Source organism: Miniopterus natalensis, chromosome 9 (assembly GCF_054644295.1).
Source record: "Miniopterus natalensis isolate mMinNat1 chromosome 9, mMinNat1.hap1, whole genome shotgun sequence".
NCBI classification, from domain to species: Eukaryota; Metazoa; Chordata; class Mammalia; order Chiroptera; family Miniopteridae; genus Miniopterus; species Miniopterus natalensis.
Genome location: NC_142089.1, coordinates 9344301 through 9371512, shown reverse-complemented (window position 1 = coordinate 9371512; position 27212 = coordinate 9344301). Strand labels below are relative to the sequence as shown.

The 27212-nt window shown below is 57.1% G+C and overlaps 1 protein-coding gene across 1 annotated transcript in view; it reads left to right on the top strand.

The window, feature by feature from the left end:
• The first annotated feature begins 12878 nt into the window (after window positions 1-12878).
• Window positions 12879-27212, top strand: part of EPHA8 (EPH receptor A8) — a 30198-nt gene continuing 15864 nt past the window's right edge. Inside the window, exons 1-3 of the mRNA XM_087820799.1 lie at window positions 12879-12972; window positions 18190-18254; window positions 23047-23710. Of these exons, the coding sequence (XP_087676925.1) occupies window positions 12879-12972; window positions 18190-18254; window positions 23047-23710 (823 nt within the window). The remainder of the gene's footprint in view (window positions 12973-18189; window positions 18255-23046; window positions 23711-27212) is intronic.

Below are 27212 nucleotides of genomic sequence, written 5' to 3'. Positions count from 1 at the left end.
TCCTGCTCCCTCCCTCAGTCTGGCCTTTGGCCTGTCAGTCTCTGCCTCTCTTTCTGCCCTGCCTTGTCCCCTCTGGGTCTTCTTACGGTTCCCCTCCTGTCCCTGTTGTTCTCGGTGGCTCTGTCTCTCCCCAAGGCCCCTAACCTCACCTCATTCTCTGACTCTTTCCCTTCTCCAGTCGCTCCCCCTCCCTCCCTCTCTGTTTCTGTCTCTGCTCTGGGCCCCCTCCCTTGTCCCCCCCTCTCTCCCTGTCACTTGTTCATGCCTCTCCTCCCTGAGCTTCAGTGGAGGCCCGGCTCCCCTCAGCCTCCCATCTCCTCCTCGGGAAGGCAGGCGGTGTGAGGCCCCACTGGATGACAGCCGAGCCCGAGCATCCCTCGGAGCTGTCACCGAGGACATCACACACCAGCGCCTGAAATTCAAATTAGAGTTTTGCTGAAGCTGCTAAAACTCATCAAATACTATCTTTGAAGTTCCCGAGCAAGCTGGTCACTGCTTTTAAACGAGTCCCTGTTGGAAATGAGATGGTGGGCAGAGGGTTTGGGCGGATCACCATCCCAGGGCCTGGGAATGGAGGCCCCTCCCTCCATACTCCCCTCCCGCTGACCTGCCCGGCCACCAACGGTCACCGATGGCTCCCTCAGAGCCCGCTCACTGGATCAGCACCTGCCTCACCAGGCCGACATCCGCTCCCCCCACCTCTGCCCAGCAGAACTGGGGACTTAGAAACAGACGCCTGGGTGGGTGGAGAGCCTGAGGCCCGGGGAGAGGCCTGACTGTCCCTGCCCTGTCCCTCTGCTGCTCCCTAGCCGTGTGACCAGAAGCCCTGTCCTCAGGCCTCCTCTGGAAGCCCCAGTGAGGGTACTTACCCACAGGCTATGGGAGGATTCAGTGAGCTACTGTTCCTGCTCGGTAAGCAATCGCCGTTACTATAATAGTAACAATAGCAAAGGCCTGTGTGCAGTCAGTCACCACCACAGCTAATCCGCATCAGGCACGGCTCTCAGGCTGCATCTGTGTCCAATCACGTCATCCCCAGAACAGCCCTATGGAAATGCTACCAGCATCGTCCCCCCCATTTTACAGATGGAAATGGGGCCAGAGAAGTAAAGCAGCTTGCTCACAGCTCCTCCCCACAGACGGTCTTTCCCACCCTCCAAACCCGGGGTCTGGAGTTTGTCCTGAGCCTGCCCTTTGCCATATGCTCGCACTTAAATTTCTCCTGGCAACACTGCCCACCGTCCTGGCAGTCCCTTCTGGCGGAGGGAGGTGGCTTGACCCGCAAGGGCCCGCGGGGCCGTCACTATTCCCCCTGCCTGCCTGGAGTCACCTGTACTTGCAGCAAGGCCTGCCTGCTTTTCCACCATTGCCTGTCCCCTCCCCCCAAAGGTGCCCTCTGACATTCCCCACCACAGATAAATCCTTCAGGGTTTGGTCTTGCTACAAACTGCCACTGGGCAAGTACAGTTTTCCGCTCAGGTTCTTTAAAATAAAAGTCCTGGGCACCTGTTTCCTGTTGTCAACCCTTGGAAAGGGCAAAAGTAACAGAGACGCGGATGGAAAGATTGAGCCTGAGGCCCTTAGGAAAGGGAGAGAGGGGCCTGCTGGCTTTGGGAAAGGTGCCCAGGAGAGCATAATGGCCTTTGTCAAGCTGGCCCTGTGCCTGGCGCTTTAGAAGGATGGTCCCAGCTGAGCGTGCCTGTGGCACAATGGGCAACGCCCACTGTGTGAGAGCAGCGGCCCTGGGCTCTCCAGGATGGGCAGCCCAGCGGGGGCTCTGGGCCCCAGAAGTGGCTGTGTGTGGTAGGTCCTCAGGCGCCTGCAGAGCCAGGAGGGTGCTGAAATCATGATGGGAACCAGTGGGAGCCACAGGATGGGCCTCAGAACCTGCCAGCCCTTAGCAGCCCTCGGACCATCCATTCATTCAGCAAGTCCTCGTGGATGCCCACTGTGTGCTGAGCAGCTGAGGACACACCCAGTGCTGACACGGAGAACCAGGGAAATCTTTCCAGAGACCTGAAGTTTAAGTAATTTGAAGGTGAGTTCACCGGACAAAGGGATAGGGCAAGGGGCAGAGGAGTGTGCCAGCCGAGGGACTGACAGAGGGAAGCCAGAGACCCACTGGGGAAACTGGAAGTCAAGAGTGGTTACAGCTTAGAGTGGGGACATAGGAGTGGTGAGATCCGCAGCTGAAGAGGTAAGCAAGAGCCAGGACACAGAACTCTCCGTGGGGAAATGACCCAGAAGGGATTTCTGAATGCTTCCTGAAAATTCACACTTACAGGAGTTGACAAGTCCAAACCAAGCTTCCTACTATGTGAGCACCTACTACATGCCTTGTGCTTAGTGCTGTGTGAAAAAATATGATGCCCACAAAGGAAGGACTCCTAACAGAGCCTCTCAGCCCTGAGTGCTCAGCAGGCTCTGAGCTCCCACAGCTGCCAGGCCACCATCCCCACCAGGCTGCAGGGACCCCAGACGGGCCAGCATTCACCAAGCGATTCAGACAAACCCCACGGGCTGCTCTGGTAACTAGGGCAGGGCAGGGGCTTTTCAGATAATGACACTGACACCAAAGAAGGGGGGCCTTGCTCACACAGGAGGCGAAGGTCACACAGGAGTTAGTGCCAAGGCCAGAACTCAGAGCCCAGGCTCCCCAGCCGGGGCTTTGAATTCCACCAAGTAGGCCTCAGACAAAGCACAGGGTCTCACCTGGGAGCCTTCCTTGATGGCTGATGCAGCTGAGTGTATTCGGTGACCACACAGCTCTGGTGCCTGCTGTGTGCCAGGCACCGAACCACATGTTTGAGGCTGTGCTGGGGGACAAGGGGCCGGGCAGATATTAAATAGGACCTGACCCTCATCAAAGCCATTTCAGAAGGATGCAGGGGACGGGTGAGTGCTCTGCAAATAGAACATGCAATCTGAGACGGGAAGGCCCTGAGGGATGCGGACTTCAAGGGAGCCTGGGGCCCCCACCCTGGATCCCAGTCCCCCATCCTCAGGCCAAGGGAACTGCTGGAACCACCCCCCGGGGTCCCTATCCCACCCCTCTGTGCTGCTCACTGAGCTTGGGTGTGCGTGCTCACGTTTACAGGCGTGTGCACGGCCCGCATGTGCATGCGTGATGAGCAGCAGCTGCTGACAAGTGCCCCAGGTGTATTTCGGGGGCCGTTAAAGCTCCGTGCTTAATGGCTGGAGCCGCAGTGGTCACGGCTGTCAGGGGTGATTTCATGGGCTCGTTTACATCTTTAGCTTCCTTCTTCGGAGATGACTTCATCATCCCCAGCCCCCCAGCCCTCAGCCCCTCAGCAGTGGTGGGGAGAGGAGGTGGGGCTGGAGTGCTGAGCTCACATGTTAGGGTTCAAAGCTCGGATGGGAGGACAGGCTGACAGGAGAAGCCCAAGCCCAGATTGAGGACCAGGGCAGGGCCTCAGGTGGGGTCCAGGGTCGCCCACCACCACATGGAGCCAGCAAGCTGGAGGCGGGTGGGGCCAAGAGGCTGCTCTGAAGTGTGGAGATGGGCATCCGGGGACTGTCGGGGGGTGAGATCCAGGAGCCAGGGGGACAGGACTGGGGAAGGTCAGGAACTCGAGAAGTTGAAGACAGTTCTAGCAGCTCTAGCCGAACCCTGAGCAGCCCCCAGAAGCCGAGGTACCGAGGGCGGGATGTGGGATGGAGTGGGGGTAGTCAGGAGCCCTGAATCCTTGGCTCATACCAGCCACACACCTGCTGGTACCTTTGAGCACATGGCTCCCCCTTCATAAAGTGGGTGACCATAGGGCATCCCCTGGTGGGTGAGATGGACACAAGCATTCACCACACTCTGGCCAGTGCCAGGGTGGAATGAGGCAACATGGGCACAATACTTAGCACATGCCCCGCATGCCTTCAGAGTCTATCACAGCGAGCTGTGGGGGTCGTGAGGATGACCCAAGGGTGAGTTCTGGGGGCACCCAACACAGCCTGCACGGCTTTAGCCTAGGGAAGGCTTCCCAGAGGAGGTGACTTCCAAGCTGAGACCTGTGGGAGAAGTGGCAGGTGAGGGGAGGGTGCCAGGAGCAAGGAGTGGCACGTGCAAAGGCCCCAAGCAGAGAAACGAGCACCAGGTACAGCCTCAGAGAGAAGCAGAGCCAGACTATGAAGGTCTTCGCTCCTCAGGACGAGAAGCTGGGCTTTCTCCTGGGACAGTGGGGTCACTGCAGGTGGTGAGCAGGGTGTGTCGTGCTTTAGAAAGATCATCCTGGCTAGGGGTGAAGGTGGGGTTGGAGGTAGGGCACTGGAGGCAGGGAGGCCCCCCCGAGGCTGTGGCCAGGAGAGAGGGAGGCGAGAGAGTTAAAGAGGGGACGGATTCCGTTCTATGGATGGCGGTGAGCTGGTTTCTCAGGGGGAGGCAGAGAAGCTGAGCCCCTGCCCTTCGCTACCTCCAGGCTGGGGCCCGGCTGTCTGCACCTCATCAGCACTCCCTCCGCAGCCCCGGGCCTGTCACCAGCAGCCCCAGGAAACATCCCCTCTGAGAGGCAGAGGCGAGGGCCTGATGGACCTGTCACCACAGTGCCGTCCAGCCCCGCCAGCCCCCTCGCAGGGTAATCTGCTTTCCCCAGGAACACTGTCCTTCAGCCTCCCCAGCTCCCAGCCCCGAGCAGGGCGGGCGGGGTGCGCAGGGCTGAGCAGCTGCCTTTCTTCCCCAACAAACGACCTTGGGCCAGGCCCGAACAGCTTGGCCGGAATTCAAACCTCCCGGCCCGCAGCCCTGGGCTCTCGGCCCCAATTCCACTCTCATCCCAGGGAGTAAATCTGCATTTGGGACGATTCCAAATTCAATTGGACTGTTGGGAGCTCCTTCTAGGTGACACTGGTCCACTGAAGGGTCTCCAGCTTCCGAGTTACACTCTGTCTCCTTTCGAAGAACACGCCCGGCCGAGGGGGACACACATGGTTTGAGAGTCAGATATCCTTGGGTTCACATCTCAGTTCGCTGGGTGACCTTGGGGAGACCACCTGCCCTCCCTAGGCCGCGATGACTCCCCTCCTCCCCACGTGCACACATCGCCACCCTGTTTGGCTCTCCCTCCTTTGGCCCTGCAGTAGCTTGGGTGTTCCCACCCGCTGCCGTGAGATGATCTACTCTAGGCCTGTCTGTACCATCAGACTAGCAGCTCCTGGAGGGCAGGTGACGTGTCCCTGGACCCAGCGCAGCCCTCCATCCCGACTGCTGGGCCTCAGAGAACGTGGGTGGATGGCATGGGATGGGGGTGGGACAGGGACTCTTCTTTCCCACACGTTGGAGGAACAAATGGGCCAAGAGGCAAGGCAGGGGGGTTGCCCGAGTGGAGCCCAGGGGTGGCAGCCCTCAGCCTGCGGCGACAGTGACTGAGGCGGCTCCATGAGCAAGGTGGCCTAACACGGGACCAGGGCGCCCTCCGTGCTGTGGAGACTGGTGATGGGAATGGCGGGAAGGGGGCTGCAGAGGTGCGGTGGGCATGGCCTCGGAGCTGGTTGAGACCCTGGCTCTGGCTCCTGCGACAGACCTTCCAGGCGGTGATGGAGCCACCACCCCTCCCATCACACCCTCTGCCTCCGCGCTTTTAATGAAAAGCAGACAGAGATCTAGAGAGCTGCTTAGCATTTCAATACATTCGATATTGGATATTACCAAGTCACCCTCCTGAAACTACTCCCCTGCTCGGGAGAGGTGCCATCACCACCCACCCACCCACCTTCCCACCCATACACACCCCCACCCCCGGCGAGTCACTGTCACTCAGCTCTCCCTCTCCTACACACACACTCACTGTCTCTCCCTGCCTCCCTTCCTCCCTGCATCTCTGTCTGTCTGTCTGTCTCCTGCAAACATGGAGCTGCTCCCCATCTGTCAGGATGCTGGGGGCTCATCTCCAACAAGGTAGAATGACAATAAGGTTATTTTTTAATATCAGGGATATTAATGCTCCTCTTTCTGATAATGAGCCACTGCCTGATCTCTCCTGCTCTCTGAGGAAGGTCTCGGGGCTGGGTGGGGAGAGCTGGGACACATAGGGCCTACCATGTGCCAGGCACCCTTTTAATCACCAAAACCCTAAAGAACAGGTGGTGGTGTCCCCATTTTACAGACCAGACACCGAGGCTCCGAGAGGTAAAGTGACCTCCCAGAGACACAGCACACAGGCAGGGTCAGGCCTGGGATTTGAACCAGGTCTGACTTTGGAGCCCAAGGTCTTTGCTGCCTCCCAACGAATCTAGAGACTTTCCCCCAACTGCCACCCAGAAGCCCAGTCCCCTGACACTCCCGAGGGAGGGCCCCTGCTCTCTCCCATGGTCAAGGTGAGAGGTAGAGCCCAACTCTGGCTCAATAATATAGCCAAGGGCCAGGCAAGTCCTTGAAGACCCTGGACTTGGCAGACCCTCCCTACACTATCCCCTGCTGTAGCCCAGTGGTGGTCTGTCCTTGGGGCCCCGAGCTCCTTTACCTCCCCCCCCCCAGGAGTCTGAGGGGCTCAGAGAGGGTCAGCACACCCACTAACCCGCAAATCAATGGCTCGCTGTGGCACCTGCTCTCTCCCTTGCCTCTGACCAACCCGGAGTCCCAGGCTTCCCACTCCTCTGAGCGCTCAGGGCTCTCCCCCCTCCCGGCCGCCACAGGGGTGCTAGAACCACAGATCTGAGTTTGAATCCCAAGCGGGTCACTTCAATAGCTGTGGCATCTTGGACAAATCATGTCGCTCCACCTGGTTCCCCTCATTTATGAAATGTAGATAATAACAGAACTTGCTTCAAAAAGCTGTTATTGAGATTAATAAGAATAGTTGGTATTCTACCATATTATCCTAGATGCTGAGAGCCCTAGAGGCCTTCCCTGCCCTGAGCAGCGCCCCGGACAGGTAATGACGTTTGTCTGGAGTCACTCAGGCAGGTCGTGGCAAAGAGAATCTAGCCCTGGTTCCAGGTCTGGGCCAGGCCTCAAAGGGAGCCCTGGCCAAGGCAAAAGTCCTATGGAGGGAGAGTCGCCCACATGCAGACGGGGGGTGGGGGGAGTGGGAACTGGTGCCCAGCAAGAGCAGAGGCTGTCCGGCTCTCACAGGAAGGTGTGATTCAGGTGTGAGTCAAGGATTCACACACAAGCAGGTGGGGTTCCACGTGGAGCCCAGGGTGCAGAGAGGGGGCAGGCAGTGACTGGAGGGTGGCAGGGTCCAGACCACTTGGACAGGGACTTGCAGCATGGTAAGGATTCAGACCTTTATCCAGAGAGAACAGGAGGCGGCTCTGGGGGTCAGGGGAGGGGAGGGCCCTGGCAGGAGCTAACCATGGCCTTTCCCACTGAACGGGCTTTCTGGCTGCTGTGCGCTGGGTGACCGAAGGACCCGAGAGTGTGCAGGGGGGCCCGCGATGTGGCCGGCGCAGTTGCCCCAGTGAGAGGTGATGGGGACCCAGAGCAGGCTGGGGGCCGTAGCAAGGAGTGCATACATTCAATATAGGCTGTGGTGGTCAAATCAAAGGACTTGGGGTGTCCCAGATACACAGCTGGTGGAGAAGGGACAGGGACAAGCTTCCTGACATACAGCTGGGTGGAGGGCGGTGCCCAGTGAGGACCAGGCGTGGGACAGAAAATCATGGAGTGGGGTTGGGGTTGGTGGTGTTTAAGGGACTGTGGAGGTGATGGTGCAGGAGGGGAGGCTGAGAGAGAAGGGAGCCCATGAGGAGAGCCGGTTCTTGAGAAGGCAGTAGGCAAGGGGGAAGGCGCAGAAAGGGGTAGTTTGTTTTTTCCAGGACAGAAAAGACTTGAGCATGAATGACGGTGGGGCAGCCAGACCTCTGAGGCCCGTGGCATCTAGTCCTGTTCTCCCTCCACCCTGCTGCTCACCGGGGGTTCCAACCTGTGGAAGTGATTGATTAAATGTAAACCGGAGGAAGCAATTAGTCTGTGCATGCCCGGCCATTAATAAGCCTCTTATGTATTTATAACAACACCTCACTTACCCTCCAACCGGAGAACAGATATCCTGAGGCCAGCCAGGAATACGCAGAGGGGACCTCTGGGCGGCCACGATCTGACCCTAACCTCACGTTCCTTAGTCCTGGGGAAGCCCCCCACCTGGAACCCACTGACTCTCAGTGTACCGACTACTCTAACAAGCACGCGTTTTGTACAGTCTGCAAGGGCTTAGCATCAGCACCTTAGGAGGCAGCGGGGGCTGTCAGAGCAGGAGCCCTGCAGTGGAGAGGAGGCAGCTGGCAGCTTCAGAGTGAGGGGAGACAGGTGCACTATTAAAGCAGAGAAGCCCAGGGTCCTTTAGATGACAAGATCCGCCCGCTTCTAGGGCCCTGAAGGCAAGCCTGGCTCATCCTGTCCCCCTCGCAGTGGTTTGGACTGGCGCATCTCTCGGTCCTCTCCCATATCAAGAATCAATGACTCTTTGTTCACAGTGATGACTCCAAGCCACCGAGAAAGAGCTAAATTACATTTGGTATTTCCTGCTTAAAGAGGACTTTATATAAAAAATATTTTGAAGTGTAAATTTTATTATAAGCTTCGGTGTTTACAGTCTTTGAAATATCCCCTTATGTGGAGGGGGCTTTTGTCATCACCTGTTTAATGGTCCGCTTCCCGTTAGGCTGGGGCTCTGTGGGACCAGGACCGCACCTGTGTGGTTCCACCGCCTCATGGCCCGCACCTGGCACCCCGCCACAGGGGCTCGGTGCGGAGTTGTGGAATTACTGAATGGTTAATAAATTAATCGTACATGCCAGGCAACATTCACGCAAAAGCTATATTGTTCCATTTAATTTCACCTATTTCTTTTTACTTTTTTAATGTGGCTACTAGAAAAAATCGAACATTTCCTCTGTGGCGCACACTGAATTCCCATCAGCCAGGGCTGCCTTCGACATTCCTGCCCTGGCTCTGCGGTGACCTGCAGTTTTAACACAGTTTTGACCTGTGGTCCAAGTGAATCTCTTCTAAGGAACAGAAGCTACTTCCTTACTCGATTCTGGGGTTGCCTCCCCTCCATCCTTGAAGCGCTTCTCGAGAAGGTTCATATCTTGTTACCTGGGATCCCCAGCACCCACCCAGTGGCGTGCCAGCGCCACTCCCTTCATGCCCCTTGTAGCACAGGACAACAGGCGGAGTGGGCCCAGTACAGATGGGAAAACCGAGGCCGTAACTGAGGGAGCCGCATGGGCCTCATGTTAGCAACCTGGCTCTTGCTCAGATCTCCAATGGCTCTGTCCCCCAGCCGGGGAAGGAGAGGTTTCTATACAAATGTGAGGGCCGCCTGCCCCCTCCAGTCCCCTCACAGAGAACCAAGCAGAGAGTGAGAAGAGGCTGGGGTGGGGGTCCACTGTAAGAGTCTGGGCTCTGCTGAGTGGGATCGCTTGGGGCAATGAGGCGTTCAGGGCAGGGTTAGGGTGGCTGAAGGATGAGTGGGCTTCACCACTACCCACTGCCCCACCCCGCACACGCACACACACCCATCTCTCCCACCAGAGCCGTCTCTTCTGCCAAACTGGCACCCTGCAGAGTCCACCCGTTGTGGTGCAGCGCTGCCCAGCTGCACCTCCTCCTGTAGACTACAGCAATGCCCTCCAACCCTCCCCCTCTGCCCCGGTTCCCAAGCCTGTCTGCACCTGCGAATTGACGTGAGCTTCACAGCAACTCTTTGAGTTGGTGGCATAGCCTCACTTTCATAGTTCAGGAAACTGAGGCTCAGCGTCAGGTGAGAAGAAACACTCCTGGGAGGGTCCATATGTAATATGGGCTCGTCTGATGTTCCCTGCAACTCCCCTTCCCACGCCAAGGAGGGAAAGACGAGGGCCGGGGGAGGGGCCCTGAGGTGGGGAAGGACTGGCTCAGAGGCTGCCCTGCTTGGCCAAGCCCAGCCCTGCCCACCCCACCTCCCCCTTGCCTGTTCCCTACAGCGAGGTCCCATCGTGCCAATGTGCTGATGGGGGAGGGGGAGCGCTGTTCAGCTTCAGCCCTGGGAGAGCGGGAGTCAAGGCCACTTAGTAGGTCTGGCCAGCACACCTGTGTGGCAATCAGGCCACAGGCCTCTTGGAAGTCTGCTCATCCATTCACCCTGCCGTTCAGCAAATGTTCCCAGGACACCTCTGGGTGCCAGGAGGACTGAGCATGATCCAGCCGGGACCCTGCCATTGACATTGCCCTCAAGAGGCTCGGAATCCACTTGGGGAGAGGAGACAAGCTAAATACAGGCACCACAGATCCCGCTCCCGCTTCCCACTGCATCGGCCAGTCCTTACAAGTCTCAGTCTCTGTGTCTTTAAAATGGGGGAAAGCCCTGCATTGCAGGGATTCAATGAGAGAAGGGATGGAGAGTCCAGCACTGATGGGGAAACTGGGGAAGCCTCGCCTCTGGACCCCCACCCGTACATCCCCCCCATTGCCCTGCTGCTGCCTGACCAATCAGGAGACAAGGGGAGGCACCATCTCCCCAAAGGTCCTGGTAACATGCCCATTGCCCCAGAAGCAGGGTCTAAGGGCTTCTTCCTTCCCGTTGGCAGATTGGCAAGTTGCCACTTTGAAACATGGGCCAGGCAGAAGGGAACAGGCGAGACCCGGGGAGAGGGCACACCTGGGCTGCGGCATCCTGGGAGTTTCAGAGGGTGCAGGGAGCCACCTTAAAGCAAGCTGCCTTTATCCTGGGGAAAGTTTGGTGAAATGAAGCTCTTATTTTGCTAAGTATTTGGAATTTGGAGCAGACCCCTAACGGAGAACCGCTCCTGGTGCTCATCAAGTCCTTCAAGGAGCCCCAGCTCCAGAAGGCTAGCTGTCTTCAGTTTCCTCACCTGCAAAATGGGCAAAGCCAGCTGTGGCTGGCTCCACTAGGGATACAGAACCCCAGCCCCAGGTAAAGCCTCTCCTTCTGGGAGCCCTGGCAGGGCAGGGAATGCCCATGAGTGCTGATGACTGCGTCCTGACTGTCTGCACTTTCTGCCCTGTCTTGCCCATGCCCCCAAAGCCCCAGGAGTGAGGTGCCAGCCATGGACTCTTCTATCTGAGGAGCCCTGAAGGACAGTCTGGAGTCCTAAGAGCTGTGGCCGCTCCACCCACTGTAGTGTTATTACAATGTTTGCATTAGCTGCCAACTTGAACTATCAGGAGACACCACATAAAAAATCCAAATATACAACTTCTCCCGAAAACAGAAAATTGGGCTCCCATCCCCATGGCAATGTTGTCTGGAGCTGGGAACACTCCCCAAGCAGGTTTCGTCAGAGTGCCTGCCTGTCTCCTGTGGGCATTTGTGTTTGCCTCTCTGGGTCTAGTCTGGTCTGCTCCCCTTTCCCCCCACCCCCTTCACGGCATCCCTGAACGGTCTCTACCTTGTGTCTACTTGAATGCCACTGGTAACAGGAGGCTTACTACATCTTTGAGACCGTTGATCTGAGCTGTTGGGAAAGGGCTCCTCATTTGAGCTGTCTCCCCCTTCTGTAACAAAGACTCACAGGAGGGAGTGAGCTTTAGAGTCCAGTGGATCTGGATCTGAGCACCTCTCTAGCATTTCACCAGCTCTGCGATCTAAGGCAAATGATGGCCTTTCTGCGCTTCAGTTTCCTCAGCTGCACCTCCCCGCAGGGCTGTGTGATGCTTAAAGTAGAGCAAGTTTATAAAGCTCCTGAAGCAGGGTCTGGCGCATGGCACACGCTCCCCAAATAGCCTTTATCATTCTATGTAACCTCCAGCCATGGGTCCAACTCTTCCCCGGTGAGCTCAGGAGCTGGGAGTGCAGTCAGAGGGCCCTGAGCAATAGTCTGTGCCCATCAGAAGTTAGAGGCAGTGTCAGGACTTGTCCCCATTGGGCACCCACACTGGAGGGCCAGCCCCTGGGAGCTGCAGGCCTCTTTATCTGCTGCCAGGCCAACTTGGCCCACCAGAGGCTCATGGGGCTTAAGTGTGGTGGGTCCACACCTGGAGGGATCCCCATGTCCCTGCCCTCCCCCCACAGCTTTCTCAGGATGAGATTCCTACTCCTGGGAATGGGACTAAAGGTGGAGAAAGTCAAGGGAGGAAAAAGCAGGGAGTCTTAATCCCCACCCTCAAGGACAGCTGCCATTACCAGCCACCTTGAATACAATTCTCACAACAGCCCTGGGACATTGATACCACTGTCCTTTTACAGACTTGGAAGTAGAGGCTCAGAGAGGTTAAGAAACTTGCCTAAGGCCACACAGTCAGGATTTAACCACTTGGCTGTCGGGTCCCAGAGCGTGAGCGAGCTCATGACCACTGCACTCTAGGACTGGGGTGGCCCCTTCATGCCCAGTCATGGGGTGGGGGAGGGGAGAGAGTTTTCGCCTTGAAGTGCTTCCTGAGCTAGTCTTTAAGCAGGTCTCGGAGCCTCTGTTCGAGACCTAGTGTGTGCGCGTCCGAGGGTGTCACGGCGCGAGGCACTTCGCGTGGGCGCAGGAGTCTGAGTCTGAGCTCCCTTGCGTGTGCACACGGGGGCTTCTCCCGGGGGGTCTGCGTGTCCTGGTGTTGAGGGGCGTCCTGACCATGGCACCTGGGGCGCTGGCTCTGAGTCCAGGTGCGACCGTGGGGCGCGGGGGGCGCGCTACCCCCGAAGGTGCGGGCGGGCGAGCGGAGCGTGCGCACGTGCCCCGGCGGTGTCCGCGGGCCCGGGGGCCGCCGCGCGGGCTCCGTGCCCCCCACCCCCTCGCCTCGGTGCTGATTGGCTCGGCGCCGTCACGGGCCGGCCCCCGCCCGGGGCGGCGGCGGCAGCGGCGGGCGCGGGTGCCCGCGTGCGCTGGGAGCCGGCGTGTGCGCCCGGCCGCCGGGTGTGCGGAGAGCAGGGAGCGCGCAGACGCGCGGGCCGCCGGCGCCGAGCCCGGGGGCGAGCGGCGCCCCCGCCCTCCCGGCCATGGCCCCCGCCCGGGGACGCCTGCCCCCTGCGCTCTGGGTCGTCACGGCCGCGGCGGCGGCGGCCACCTGCGTGTCCGCGGCGCGCGGCGAAGGTGAGCGGCGGCGGCGGCGGCGGCGGCGGGGTGGGGGCGGCGGAGGGGCCGGGGCCGCGGCGCGCGCTGCCCGGGGCTCAACTTCGTTCTCCTCGACCCTGAGCGCCAACGGGACTGGCATCCTGGGCTTGGGGGCACGGGGACGGCACCGCGGGAGAGACCCCGGGGCCAAGGGACAGAGAGACGGAGAAGGGGACAGGACTGGGGACAGCGGCCCGAGAGCTTGAGGATGAGGGTCGGGGCACGGGGTGCTGGGGGACAGGGCTGAGGGACTAGGAGCTGGGGACAGAACTGGAGATCAGACACTGGGGACGAGGGACAGGATGGGGAACAGAAGACAAGAGGCATAGAGGAGAGGGGACAGAGAGGGCAGGGGACAAAGGTGGGGACAGGACAGCGTGACAGAGGGACACAAAGATGCGGGATGAGATTCAGAGGGCTGAAGAGAAGGGGGCATGGGATGCCGTTGAGAGATGGGAACAAGAGCTGGGAATGAGGTCCAGAGAGAACAGGACAGGGTTTGGGGGAAGACGGAGACGAGGGGTAGGGAGTGAGAGTCTGGGAAGTGGCCGGGCTGGAGGGCTGGGGAGGAGGGACTGCGGCCAGGGAGCAATAGCTGGACTGGAGGCAGCTTGGGTGGGCAGGAAGGGGCGGCCTTGGGAGGGAGGGCCAGTGAGTCGAGGACTGAGGGGTTGGTGAGGAACTAAAGCACCCAAGGCCCTGGAGATCAGGGTCTTTTTCAGGGCCAAGGCTGGGGCAGTCTGGTCACTCAGGGGACATGGGAGAGAGGCTGGAGCAGAGGTTGTGCACTGAACAGTCAGGACCAAGAGTCTGGTAGGTGACCTCCTGGTGATGGGAGGAGACAAGGAAAGCTGGGAGGAGGCATCCATCAGGCTCCCCCAACACCCAGGCAGGGCCTTACACCTGCGTGCACACAGGATGCTGCCCTGGGTTCTGCTCCCAGCCCCCACCCCAGCACCTGACCTCCTCTGCTGCCCAGAGGAAGCTGGACCTAGTGTTCTCTGCAGGATCCGGGGCTGACCTCCTGGGTCCAGAGCTGGTCTCACCCTGGCAGAATGAACTTCCAGATTCGAGGGAGCTCCACAGCCAGTGTTTCTCACCCATGCTCAGATACACCACAGGTCCAACCCCTCCACACACACACACACACACACACACACGAACAGCTTGCAGAGATACACCATACCCTCAAGCACACATGCACACTCAGACACACAGCCGGATTCACACACATAGACCCAGGCCTGTAGAGACTCATGTGCCTGGACAGCCCCCATCTGCCCACTGTCAGATGCACAGAAATGCAGATAGTACATGTGTGCACACACATACGTGTACAGATGCATACATTTGAAAACATGCACATTCATGGGCAGACACCACATATATATAAGGAGGTTCTCAAACTTGCATCGTGTCCATGGCAATGCGTGTGCACAGAATAAATGCACACAGACATTGGTAAACTCATAGTCTCCAGTGACACAGGTCACACAGGGAGCAGGGCCCATAGCAGGGCAGCTGAGAGGTAAAATGGCAGGAGGAACAGCCCAGCTGCGGTGGGTAGTGATGAGGTGCAGGTTCCTGAGACACCAGGAGAGTCGGGAGGGGGCGGTCAGTGACTCTCAGAGCTGTGGGCTGAGAAGCAGTTTTCCCAGAGTTGGATACAGGGAAGGGGGCAGCTTTTTCACCCAGCAGGATTCTCAAGGGACCCACATCAAGATTCTGGGCGTTGGGTGGTGCACCCTCAACTCCTTGATTCAACTCTCTCCTCAGGGAGGAGCCGGCACCCTCCAGAATTGCAGTGGCAAACACCAGAGTCCCCGAGGGAGGGGAAGATAGACCATTGGCCTGAGAGAGAGGACATGTCTGTGTCAGGGGAGGGACAGCAGTTGAGAAAGAGGCAAGATCCATAAAGAGAGGTAGGAGGAAAATCTGCAGGGTGGAGGGACGCATTGTCCACACCTATCTGGTCAGTGCAGCAGGGTACCTACCCATAGCCGGGCATGGGTTACCCTTGCAGGTCAGAAAGCTGGTCTCCATGGGTGGACACCTAGGGGATGGGTTCCACATGGGACAGCCAGGAGTCCTTTCTAGCTCAGGTGGCGCAGAGCCAGAACCAGCCAGGAAGACTGTTGGAACTTGAGGAGGAGGCTCTGTTCCCAGCTGGGATCCCAAAGGTGAGAGTGCCCCAGGCTGGTCAAGTGCCCCTATGACAGGTCCCTCCCTGAACCTGCAGAGATTACGACGCCCCCCCCCCCCAGCCCCATTAAGCTTGCAGGCCTTTAGCACTCTGGTGGGGATTACCAACCACTTTGGGGTGATCTCGGAGGTATTCACATCCTGGCTGACATCCCCTGGCCACCCCGAATTCTCCAGCCTCACCAACATGCACTGTGTCCTCAGGGAATGTAAATCAATTTAAGTATTAGTCTCAGCAAAATGGAATGGGGGAAGGTGACGGTGCTGGAGAAAAAAAGGAATCACATAATGCCTTCCACAGTCGAACAGGAAAGGCTTAGGAGTTATCTGTGATTCTCAGAGCAGGAGAGGGACCCGTGTGATCCCCCAGAACAGCCGGGACAGGGAGGCCCAGAGGGATGCTTATGGACATCTGGCAGATGAGGAAACTGAGGCCCAGAGGGGTTAAGTGATTTGCTTCATTGCAGGCCCTAGGAGACCATCTAGTCCAACCCTTATATTCGCAAGTGGGGAGACAGGTCCAGAGAGGGGAACTGACATCACGGGGGAGACACAGACTCACAGTCCAGCAGCGAAGAGGCAGGAGAGAGCCGGTGACCAGAGGGTTGTGAATCTCCTTGGGGACTCAGGCCCCGGCCAGGTGGGCCTAATGCTGGAGCCCTCCCCAGCCCTGATGAAACCCCGTGTGGCCCTAGAGCCGCCTGCTTCTGTAGAAGACACTCTGTGTTCCCCCCATAGGAGGGGACGTGAGGTGGGGAAGAGGGGTATGGAGGGAGAAGAGGAGGGGAGGGGCAGAGAAGGGTCTGGAAGGAATTAGAACAAGCAGCCCTGGAATCCTGTAGCTCTTCCCGAATCCGGTAGAATCGACTTTTGACTTATCTTTGGATTATCTGAGCCCCCTGGCTGGCTGATCAGGAGTCTGCTGCAAATGTGCTGGGACTTCCCAGGGGAGGGGAGGGCCTAAAAATGGAGCCTGCAGCCGGCTGCCCAAGAGTCAGGGGCTTTCAGGGGGAGGAGTCTATGCATGGGACATTCATTCAGATACCCCTTCATAGGGGCAGGTCTGAGCTGCTTGGAGAAGGGGTGGGGGAGGTTGGGGGAGCCCACAGGTCTCTCTCCCCAAACTAGGCCCGGCTGGTCTGGGGGAAACTGCAGTGCGGCCCCCTCTCCCTCCCACCAGGCAGCAGGAGAGAGCTGCCTGACCCAGTTTTCTTTCCATTGCCTGAGAGGGAGGGAGGGAGGCGGAAAGACTTCTCTGCCTGAGCCCCTGGAGTGGGGCTGTGGGGCCAGGGAGGGGAGATCCGCCCCCTGATCCTACCTGGCCCCTGGGGACCCAGGGAGGAGCACAGAGGCCCCTCCCTGTCTGCCAGCCCTCTCTCTCCAGCCCGCCTCCTCTGACCCCCACCCCCACCAATGCGGTGGAAGGAGGAAGATCAGCCAACGAGAGATTCCTCACTCCCACATTTCCTGAGGACACTTGTCTCCATCTTTGAGGGGCAGGCATCAAGCTATGCAAATCTCAGGCAGAAGAGCACCCAGCCTTCCTGCAGAAAGTGCCAGGGGGGCCCTGCTTTAACCCTCTGACCTGCCCAAGCCTGCCCATTGGCTTAGCTGGAAACCCCTGATTGCTGGCTGGGACAGGGGCTACATGGAAGAGAGTGAAATGGAAAGCCCTGGGGGACCAAAGGCTGTCTCAGACAACTATCATCAGCTACAGCAAAGGAAGCAGGGGCCCAGAGAGGCAAAGGAATTTACCCAAGGACACACAGCAGTTAGAGACAGAGCTGGGATTCAAGCCCTGATTTCTTTAGCACCAAAAAGTGCATGGGTGGGTCTGAGGCCCAGGAGAGAGGCAGGAAGGGCAGGACTTAGGGACGGGAAACTGGCTTTGGTAGGGTGTTGACTCCAGGCTTTACAGGTTACCCTTGCCCACTTCAATATTATTATCCCCATTTTACAGATGAGGATGCTGAGATTCAAAGAACCTCCTGCTATCAAGTAGGTGTATTGAGATGTAGCTCAGAGATGCCTGACTCCAGTTATGGGCTCTTTTCCCTACAGTGAGGGTCTGGATTAAAATAGACTTGCTCTCCAGCCAGCGCTCCTTCCCCACCATGGGCCCGGGCTGCCAGGGCTGGTGGCATTGTCTGTGATTGCCACAGCAGGCGCTCTGAATGCCAGCCCTGCTGGCTATACCTGTGGTGCTCCAGGCATGTTCCTGAACTTCCCTGAGACTCAATGTTTTTATCTATAAAATGGAGATAAGAATGGCTACCTCTTGGGATGGTTGTGTGGGTCACAGATGAGGCACCTCAAGCTCTCCTTCCAGAGGCCAGCACATAGTAGGTGCTCACCGAGAGGCAGCTCTATTGCCCTAAATCCCCCCATATCAAATGTGCACAGAGGACCTACTAGTTACAGGGTATCTCCTGGGGGGACACTGATGATTATAAAGCTGGGGCCAGTCCTCCGGGGGAGGTATGACCTTGCAGTGTGAACTTTGGTGGTAACTGTGAATGCCATTACGTCCTATGAGTAGGCAAGGGTCAAGTCATCCTCACAGCCCCCTGTGAGACAGGAGCCACTGTCACCCCATTTACAGAGGAGGAAGCTGAGGCTCAGAAAGGGGAAGGGACTTGCTGAGGGACACACAGCTCCTAAGTGGCAGAGACAGGGTTGTGACCCAGGCCACCCGGACTCCTGAGCCAGTCTCAGCCATCTGTCTGCCCCACTAAGCCTGACACTCAGGGCAGCTTGTATTCTGGGAGTTCAGAAGATCGTGTGTTGGCTGAGATGGTAGAGGAAGGTTTTGGGGAAGAGCGAGAAGAACTGAGCCTTGATGGACTGGGCAAGGCAGAAAGGACATAAAAATTCAGACCTGGCGGCGTGTTGGGGGCTGAGAGCTGACCAGTGTGGCTGGGTCGGGCTGCTCTTGTGGGACTAGGGAAGGCAGTCCCAGGGGTCTGATGTGCTCGTCTCCTTCCTGTTTTGCAGTGAACTTGCTGGACACTTCAACCATTCACGGGGACTGGGGCTGGCTCACGTATCCGGCTCATGGGGTAAGTGATCAGCTTTGGGGCCAGTGTCATCCCTCTGTGAGCAGAGAGAGGCTGCCACTCACAGTCTTACCAGATAGATCAAGAAGAAGCAGAGGCCCAGAGAGGTGAAGGGACTTACTCAAGGACACACAGCAATTAGAGACAGAGCTGCTGATTTCTTAAGTTTAGTGCATGCAGGCCTTTCATGGCTTTGGGATTGGTCCCCTCCCTCACAGCTGTTCTGCCCTCACCAGGGGCTGCCAGGAACCTGGGTTCCCTGCTTGCTTCTCTTTTCCATCAGAGCCACCCGGTGGCATTGCCAGCCTGCCCCCACCCCCACCCCGTGACCAAGCCCCCAGGCCCATCTGGCCTCCATGGCAACCCTGGGCTCAGCCCATCAGGTCCCTGTGAGTCATGTGCTCCTGGGGGACACCCCCACCCACCCTCCTGGGGAGTAACTCCAGGGACAAAGCTGTACTGCCCCGTCCCTCCGCTTCTCTCATCCAAATCCCAGGAGGCAGGGCAGGAAAGCCAGGCGAGCCCACGAGCCTGGCGGGGTCCTGGCTCTGCCATCGACAAGCTGGGTGGCCCTGCGTTACCACGTCACCTCCCTGAGTCTCCGTTTCCCGTCTCTAGAAAGGGATGAGCATGTGATGGCCTTGTGGGATTTGCTGCGGGGGTGAGGGAAGATGACACGTGATCTTGGCACTGCGCCTGGCACCTGCTGAGCCTTCACTAAATGTATTGTTGTCACCGTTGTTATTAGTATATATTATGGTTGTATCTCACATACATTTCCTCCTACAAATATGCTGAGAAACACACACACACACAAACACACACACACACACATCCCTGCTATAGACACGAGCGCATCATGTACACACAACTTCTTTCAAGAACACTGTGGCTTCCGTGGCTCCAGGGACAGAGGGATAATAATATTAATCATAATAGCAGTGATAATGACACCAAGAGTTAATATTTGTGAAGGGAACGTTATTTTGAGGTAGGGTTTTCATCCAGGCCATGTGTGGCCTGTGGCCTGTGGCTGAAGTCGGAACAGACCCTGCCCCTTTCTCTGAGAGGTTAAGCAGCTCTGCTAAGGTCAGGGGAAGTCTGGCCCCAGCGCCCGCGCTTTTAACCGGGCTGTGCCCTCCCTTCGCACCCCTCCCTCCGCGCGGTGGGTGGGCTTCACCTCTAGTAAACTACAGCTGCCTTGGATGAGAGGACACGTTCCTTTCCTTTGTCTCACTTGACCCTCGCCAGCCCTGGAGTAGATGGAATGGGCGGGCTTTAGCTCCCTCATTGTACACATGAGAAGCCTGAGGCCCAGAGAGGGGGTGTGATATACCCAGGGCTGCACAGCTGGCTCACTGCATCCAGTTCTGGGAACGGGACAGAGTTCCAGAGCAGTGATGGGGTTGAGGGAGGAGTGTGCCAGGGCTGGCGAGGCAGCTGGGGTGGGAGTGGCACCCAGCACAGGATGGGGTGCCCCAGGTGGAGAACAGGGCTGATTCTGCCTTTGTGCCAGCCTCCAGGAATTCGTGCCACTCTGGGCATCTGCAGCAGCCCTGGGGCTGGCAGGGCCAGGTCAGGCCATTGGCATTGGTGGGGCAGCTGGAGCGGACTCGAATAGAGCTGATTAATTTATCCCGGTCCCTGGCAGGAAACAGACAAGGAGCAGCTGGTTTGCTCTTTGGTGCTTTATTAATTGTGACAATGGCTTTAGCCCCAGATGTGGCTGACACAGCACTGCCTAGAGGCCCCAGCTGCTATTTGGGGTGCAGGGCAGGGGTCCTCATGGGGTGGAGAGTGCAGGAAGCACGATCTCTTTCAGGGGAGGCTGGCACACCCTGGATCCCCTCCCCAGGGGTCCCTGAGGCAGGCACAGGCGGGCTGGGAAGGTGCTCAGCACCGTATCAGTCCCGTTCCTCGGGTGCCTCTCTGTGCCAGGCCCAAGCTGGGCATTGCAGGTGGGCCCAGCTGAGCTCTGTTTCACAGTGGGTGCTGAGGGTCCAGACCACACGGCTGGCCAAGGTGAGGTGAAACAGAGGGGCCTTGTCAGGCAGGAAGGACTTGAGATGCCCGTGGTTCTCACTCTAGCACCTGTGGAGCAGCTCAGAGCCCCACGATTCTCAGGGGACCACAAGGAGTGCAGTTTTGTTTGTTTGTTTTTTACCTTCAGTCCTCTTTTACCTCTGACTCTATTTAAAAAAAAATTTTCTATTACAGTTGACATTTAATATTGTTTTATATTAGTTTCAGGTGTGCAGCACAGTGGTTAGACATTTATATAATTTATGAAGTGGCCCCCTCGCATAAGTCCAGAACCCACCTGGCACTATACACCGGTATCACAGTATTACTGACTGTATCCCCCAGGCTGTGCCCACATCGCCGAGACTATTTTGTGCCCATAATACTTCTTACTCTCTTCACCTGTTTCCCCCGCTCCCCTTCCATCTGGCAACCCTTAGTCTGTTCTCTGTGTCTGTGGGTCTGTTTCTTTTATTTGTTCATTTATATTGTTCTCTGGGTTCCACATATGAGTGAAATCAGATGGTCCCCATACTTCTCTGTCTGACTTTTTTCACAAGGATGGTCTTTACCTCTCCCCCACCCCCGCTTAAGTAATAGGATCTCTAGTTCAAGGGTAATTGCTCATAAAGACCCAAGAGGGAAGGTGAAGTCACTGCAGCTCTGGTGGAGCTGGGACAGGGACCCAGAGCTTGTCCCCTCCATCTGCCCTCGGCCCCCAGCCCCTCCTCAGAGCCCTCAGGAGTCCACTGAATTGAGCCCACCAATGACTGCTCCTTGCCAACCAGCATTCTGCAGTTGAGGAAACTGGGGCGGAGAGAGGAGCAGCGACTTTCCCGAGGTCACACAGCAGGTCAACACTGCATCTTCGACGTGACCCTTATGTGTCCAAACTGGGCTGTTTGGTACTCGCCCAGCGTTGCTTAACACTCCCAGCCTGGCCGGGGCTCTTCCCTCCCATCCCTGCCAGAGGCCCTGCTTCAGCCCCACGGAAGGTTTTGCCCCCTACCCCCTGGATGCCCACTCTCTTTGGTGTGTCACCCAACACCATGTTGTCTGTGAGGTGGACGGTGAGGCACTTGAGGGCAGGAAGTATTTCTGGTATATTTCTTTCTTTAAATTGTGGTAAAATAACATAAAATTTACCGTTTTTATCTTAACCATTTTTTAAGTGTACAGTTCAGTGGCATTGAGTCGAATCATATTCTTGTATGACCATCAGCACCATCTAGCACCAGAACTTTTTCGCCTTCCCAGATTGAAACTTCTGTACCCATTAAACTATGGCTCCCCATTTCCCTCTCCCAGCCCCTGCAACCTCCATTCCACTCTCTGTCTCTCTGAATCTGACTGTTCTAAGCACCGTATATAAGGGGAGTCACGCTGTATTTGTCCCTTTGTGTCCGGTCTATTTTACTTTGTGCAGTGTCCTTAAGGTTGCAGCCTGTGTCAGCTTTCATTTCCCTTTAGGCTGAATATTATCCCATTATGTGGACAGACCACATTTTGTTTATTCAGCCATCCACTGATGAACACTTGTTTCCCCTCCTGGCTGCTGTGAATATGGGCGTGTGGATACCTGCTGAAGTCCCTGCTTTCATTTCCTTAGCGCGTATCCCCGGAAGTGGATTTGCTGGACCATCGGGTAATTCTGTGTTAATTTTTTGAGAAAAAAATTACTGCTTGGTGCAGTGGCTGCACCGTTTTACATTCCCACCAGCAGCGCTCAGGGTTTGCGGTTTCTCCACATCTTCGCCATCACTTGTTTTCTCCTGCCGCTCTGATAACAGCTGACGTGTGCAAAGTGGCGCTGCATTGTGCTTTCGATTCAAACTTCCCTGATGGTTAGTGCTGCTGAGCATCACTCCACGTGCTGCTTACCCGACTGTATATCTTCTCTGGAGAAATGTCTGTTCATATCCTTTGCTCATTTTTAACTAGGGCTCTTTGTATTTTTGTTATTGAGTTGTCAGAGTTCTTTATATATTCTGTATCTATTCATTCCTTATCTGATGCACGATTTGCAGAGATTTGCCGCCGTTTCGCTCCGATGATGGGGTCTGGTGGATTTCTGAATTAGCGATGCCTGGCCGGCACCTGGCACAGAAGCAGCCACACTCCCTTTCCCATATCCTCGTATTCTCTTGAGTGGAACCAAGGCTAGCCCTTGAGCCCCAGTCCTATGTGCGGCCCGAGGGACCATCACCAGCTGCAGGGCAGACAGGGTCCCTCCGTCGGTCACTGAACTAGTGCCAGTCCATGGGGCGCTGCTGAAGGATTTGAGGTGGGGGCGCGACGTGGTCAGATTCAGGCATTAGAAAGATTCCTCTGGCAGCTGATATGGAAACTGGCCCGGGGCCTTGCTGACTTTCCCCAGCGAGTCCCCTCACTCTAGGAGTGATAGGAGTAGCCACAGAAACAAGGCCAGAGCTTTGCAGCTTTGGTACCGGTTCCAGTCCTGGCTCCGTCCTTCACTAGTTATGAGTCTCAGGCATGGGGCTCACATGCCTGAGCCTCTATTTGCTCATCTGTAAACAGGCAGTAAATAACCCTTCCCCAGAAGGATATGGCACTCGGTAAGCCTCATCTGTAGGGTGCTTGCTGTCTAGCAGCTGTGACAATGTCCCAGAAAAGGTCAGCTCCTCCAGGCTGGAGAATGTCCCGTCTTCTTCCCCAGGGCGCCCCCAGCACAGTGCACATGGCATGTGGCAGGGGTGACGGGCACAGAGGGCCAAGTGCTGAGTCTCAGCGGGCTGTGCTCTCTTACCCGCAGTGGGACTCCATCAACGAGGTGGACGAGTCCTTCCGGCCCATCCACACGTACCAGGTGTGCAACGTCATGAGCCCCAACCAGAACAACTGGCTGCGCACCAGCTGGGTGCCCCGCGACGGCGCCCGGCGCGTCTACGCCGAGATCAAGTTTACCCTGCGCGACTGCAACAGCATGCCCGGCGTGCTGGGCACCTGCAAGGAGACCTTCAACCTCTACTACCTGGAGTCGGACCGCGACCTGGGCGCCAGCACGCAGGAAAGCCAGTTCCTCAAAATCGACACCATTGCAGCCGACGAGAGCTTCACGGGCGCTGACCTGGGCGTGCGGCGCCTCAAGCTCAACACGGAGGTGCGCGGGGTGGGCCCGCTCAGCAAACGCGGCTTCTACCTGGCTTTCCAGGACATCGGGGCCTGCCTGGCCATCCTGTCCCTCCGCATCTACTACAAGAAGTGCCCCACCATGGTGCGCAACCTGGCTGCCTTCTCGGAGGCGGTGACGGGGGCCGACTCTTCCTCACTGGTAGAGGTGCGGGGCCAGTGCGTGCGGCACTCAGAGGAGCGTGACACGCCCAAGATGTACTGCAGTGCCGAGGGCGAGTGGCTGGTGCCCATTGGCAAGTGCGTGTGCAGTGCCGGCTATGAGGAACGGCGGGATGCCTGTGTGGGTGAGCGTGCCCCACAGGGGCTGGTTGGCAGGTGGGCTCAGTCTGGGCAGGGCTGCTGGGTGGGGGGGAGTCGCCATAGGTAGCAGGCATCTGGGTGGTGCACACAGCAGCTGGCATAGTGGGTGAACCTCCCGTGTTCCTGTGTCAGCAAATACACAGGCCACCTGTGTGTGTTGGGAGGGCAGGGAAGGGACGCATCACAGCCAGGCGGTACCCTCTGTGGCACTGTGGACTTAGGTCAGCATTGTTCTAAGCACCTTTCACATACTAACTCACTTAATCCCCACAGCTACCCTATGAAATAGCAACTATTATCCTGGTTTTATAGATGAGGAGACTGAGGCACAGAGAGGTGAAGCAACTGACCCAAGGTCACACAGCCAGGAAGTAACAGAGCTATGATTTGAACCCAGAAGTCTGGCTCTAGAGTCCATGCTCAAAACCACTAAACTTCTAACCTGTGGGGTGGAGGGAAGTGGCCCCGAGCCCTAGGTGAGTGAGTGCAGTGTGGGGCCACTGTGAAGGTATGCAGGCAGGGCACCCAGGGGTACTGTCTATATGGGGTCTGTCACTGGGACACTGAAGCAGCCTGCCAGTGTTCAGGAGGATCTTACACGGACCTATGGGAGAGGACAACCAAGGTCCTTGAGAAGGAGGATAGCTGAGAGCACCTGGCTCATGAATAGCATGGCACCTGTTCCCAGGGGTGTTCTGCTGGGGTTCCCATGTCAGAGACAGACCTCAGGCTGTGTCTGTGTGTGTGTGTACACGTGGTCAGCGGACCCCCATGTGGGGGCAGTGCAGCTGAGCATCCTGAGAGCCTGGGAACACTGGGAGAGCAGTTGTGACCAGACAGCTGGTACTACAGCTGTTACTGGCCTCAGCCTGGTTGCCCTCTGCCCTCCCTTGGCCTCCCTGGGGGCTGGACACATGGCAGCTCAGCCACTCAGAGCACAGTGAAGCCTGCTGTGGGGACCAAGGTCATTCTCTGGGACTAGGATCTTCCATCCAGCTACCAGGCCCTTTCCAGACCCTCTCGGAGGCTCTCTGGTTTCCTTAAGAAATCTTACTTCACACTCCCAGCTATTACGAGTCTTCACCTCTCCTGGACCCTATACCTCAAAGCACCTTCTGTGACATCTGCCTCTTTCTGGATTTGTTCTACCCTTGGCCTAGTGTGCCAGGCTCCCCAGGTCTGCAGCCTCTCTTAGTTCCTAGCACAGACATCCCTGTATTTCTCAACTTCCCCCTAGGTAATAATAACAACAGGCATCCCTGTTGCCTTGACAGCTTGCAAGGGGATTCCTCACATCAGTTCATTTGCTCATTGTAGCAAGGCAGGTATTATAATTCCATTTTATAGATGGGAAAACCAAGGCTCAGGATGTAGTGTCACCTACTGAGGTCTCACAGCTGGTAGAAGGTGGAGCTGGGACCTAGGTCTGTCTTGCCCTGAGCCAGGGGTAGGCTTTTAACCTATGCCTGGCCCACTCCAACACCCCCTCATTCTGATGGGGATAATAAAGTCCTTTAGCAACAATTTTTTGAGCTTTTGTTATGTGGCAGGCACTTAATAAGTGACTCTTACACATCATGTCAGTCAGTCACTCTGTCGAGCATCTTTCTGTGTCTGAGGCACCGGGGATACAGGTACAGGGAGTCCCTGCCTTCGGGGAGTTCATGAAGTTTCTCATTCATACAGTAGTTCCCGAAGCTAAGTATTATGTCCCCATCTTACAGATGCAAGACATTGAGCCCCCTCAGCCTCGGTCGTACAGGAGGGATCTGATCTCAGGTGTCTCACTCCAGAGCACCAGCTGCTTTCTCTGTCCACGAAGCGCTGCTTCCCTCCTCCCTGGGTAACATTCACACAGTCACTGGCTCACCGGCCGTGGGTATCTGCTCAAGGTCAGCCGCTGCCCTCCCTCTGGATTTGGCCCTTGAGCACAGGAAGTCACTTGCTCGTCCTGTGTCCCCTGAGATGCGCTTGCCTGTAGGAGGGAGGCTAGTCCTCCTGACTTCAGGGCTGAGGCCTCGCTCAGAGTTCTCGGGTACTGCTCCTGCCTCCTTATTTGACAGAGGCAGAAAGTGGAGCCCAGAGGGGGAATGCATCTTGCCCAAGGTCCCACAGCATGTCAAGGGCAGGGCTCGTGGTGGAAACCCCACATCCTGAGCAGCAGGACCTCCCGGGGCCAGGAGAGACCAAGGCCACTCCCACTTCCTGGCGCTGCTGGCGCATCAATAAAAAATAAAGAGATGGCAAAGCAGGGTCAGGGAATTGCTGCATATTTTGAATTTTACATTTAAATCACAATACAACATAATTATGCCAGTTGCAAGATAATTACAGGTTTTATAAAAATATTTATTCATAGTGCACTGCGGGCAGTGAGGTTTAAGGACAGAATGCCAGTTTTAAGTGGCAGGAGGAGACTTTCCTCAGCTGCCGGTGGGCTTCTGTGCTTGTCTGTGTAACCCCCTTTGAAGCAGCACGGGACCAACACTGAGGCCCGGCCCATGTCCCCCATCCCTTCCCCCTCCTCGGGGTAGCCTGAGAGTGGGGAGATGGGGATAGATGAGCTGGGAACAGATGGAGGTGCGTGTCCTGGGCTACTTGAGGGGGTTCTCTCAGAGCTGTGGCCCCTCTACCCAACCTGAGTGGGACCCCTTGAGGTCATGGGGCCCCTGGCCTTCTGCGTTGGGTGGTTCTCTCTGAGCAGTGAGGAGAGGAAGGGCTGGAGCTTGCTAAGAATGGACCTACCTGGTCACGGAGCTCTTTAGAGACCTTACTGAGATTGCCCTCAGGCCACAGAAGGATGTCAGCCATGCAGCACTAATCCAGGTTACCAGTGAGGGAATGGAGGCCCAGAAAGGTGAGGTGACTGGCCCAAGGACACACAGCTAGGAGCTGTGATTATCAGCTCCCCGACCAGAAAGCTCCTTGGGCCTCACAGTTCCTGACCCAGTGACCTCTCCCAACACCTGCTGCTCTCCCCTCCTACCCCCCTTCTAGGAAGGGGAAGGACCTCTGAGAACATCCAGTGGAGCAGCAGCCCTGAGTCTGAAGTCCCAGTTGCTGTCCTTCCTGTCACCTGGACACAGACTATAAATCACCCTCCGTGGCCCTAATCATCTTTCTATAAATACCAGAGCCTCATTTTGGAGGGGGGAGCATGAACGTGGAGCTCTTTTGCCTCCTGTGTTTAAAATCTGATTTAGAATTAATTTCCTTTGGTCGTCCACCGGCAGACACCTTATTTGTCAAATCTCGAGCTCATCGCAGGGGAGAAGAGAGAGGTGGCCGGGGCCTCGGGCACCTGCTGGCCTGACAGGCGGCCTGGGCAAGGTGCCCTCGGCAGGGGCAGGAGCCCCTCCTGGCCCGCGGCCCACACGGGCCAGGCGCACGCGGGCTCCGGAAGCGCCCTGGGTCGCCGGGCAGGGCCGGGCCCCAGCCCAGAGCTGCTCCATCTGTCTCGGCCATTCATTCTCGGCTCTGCTTCCA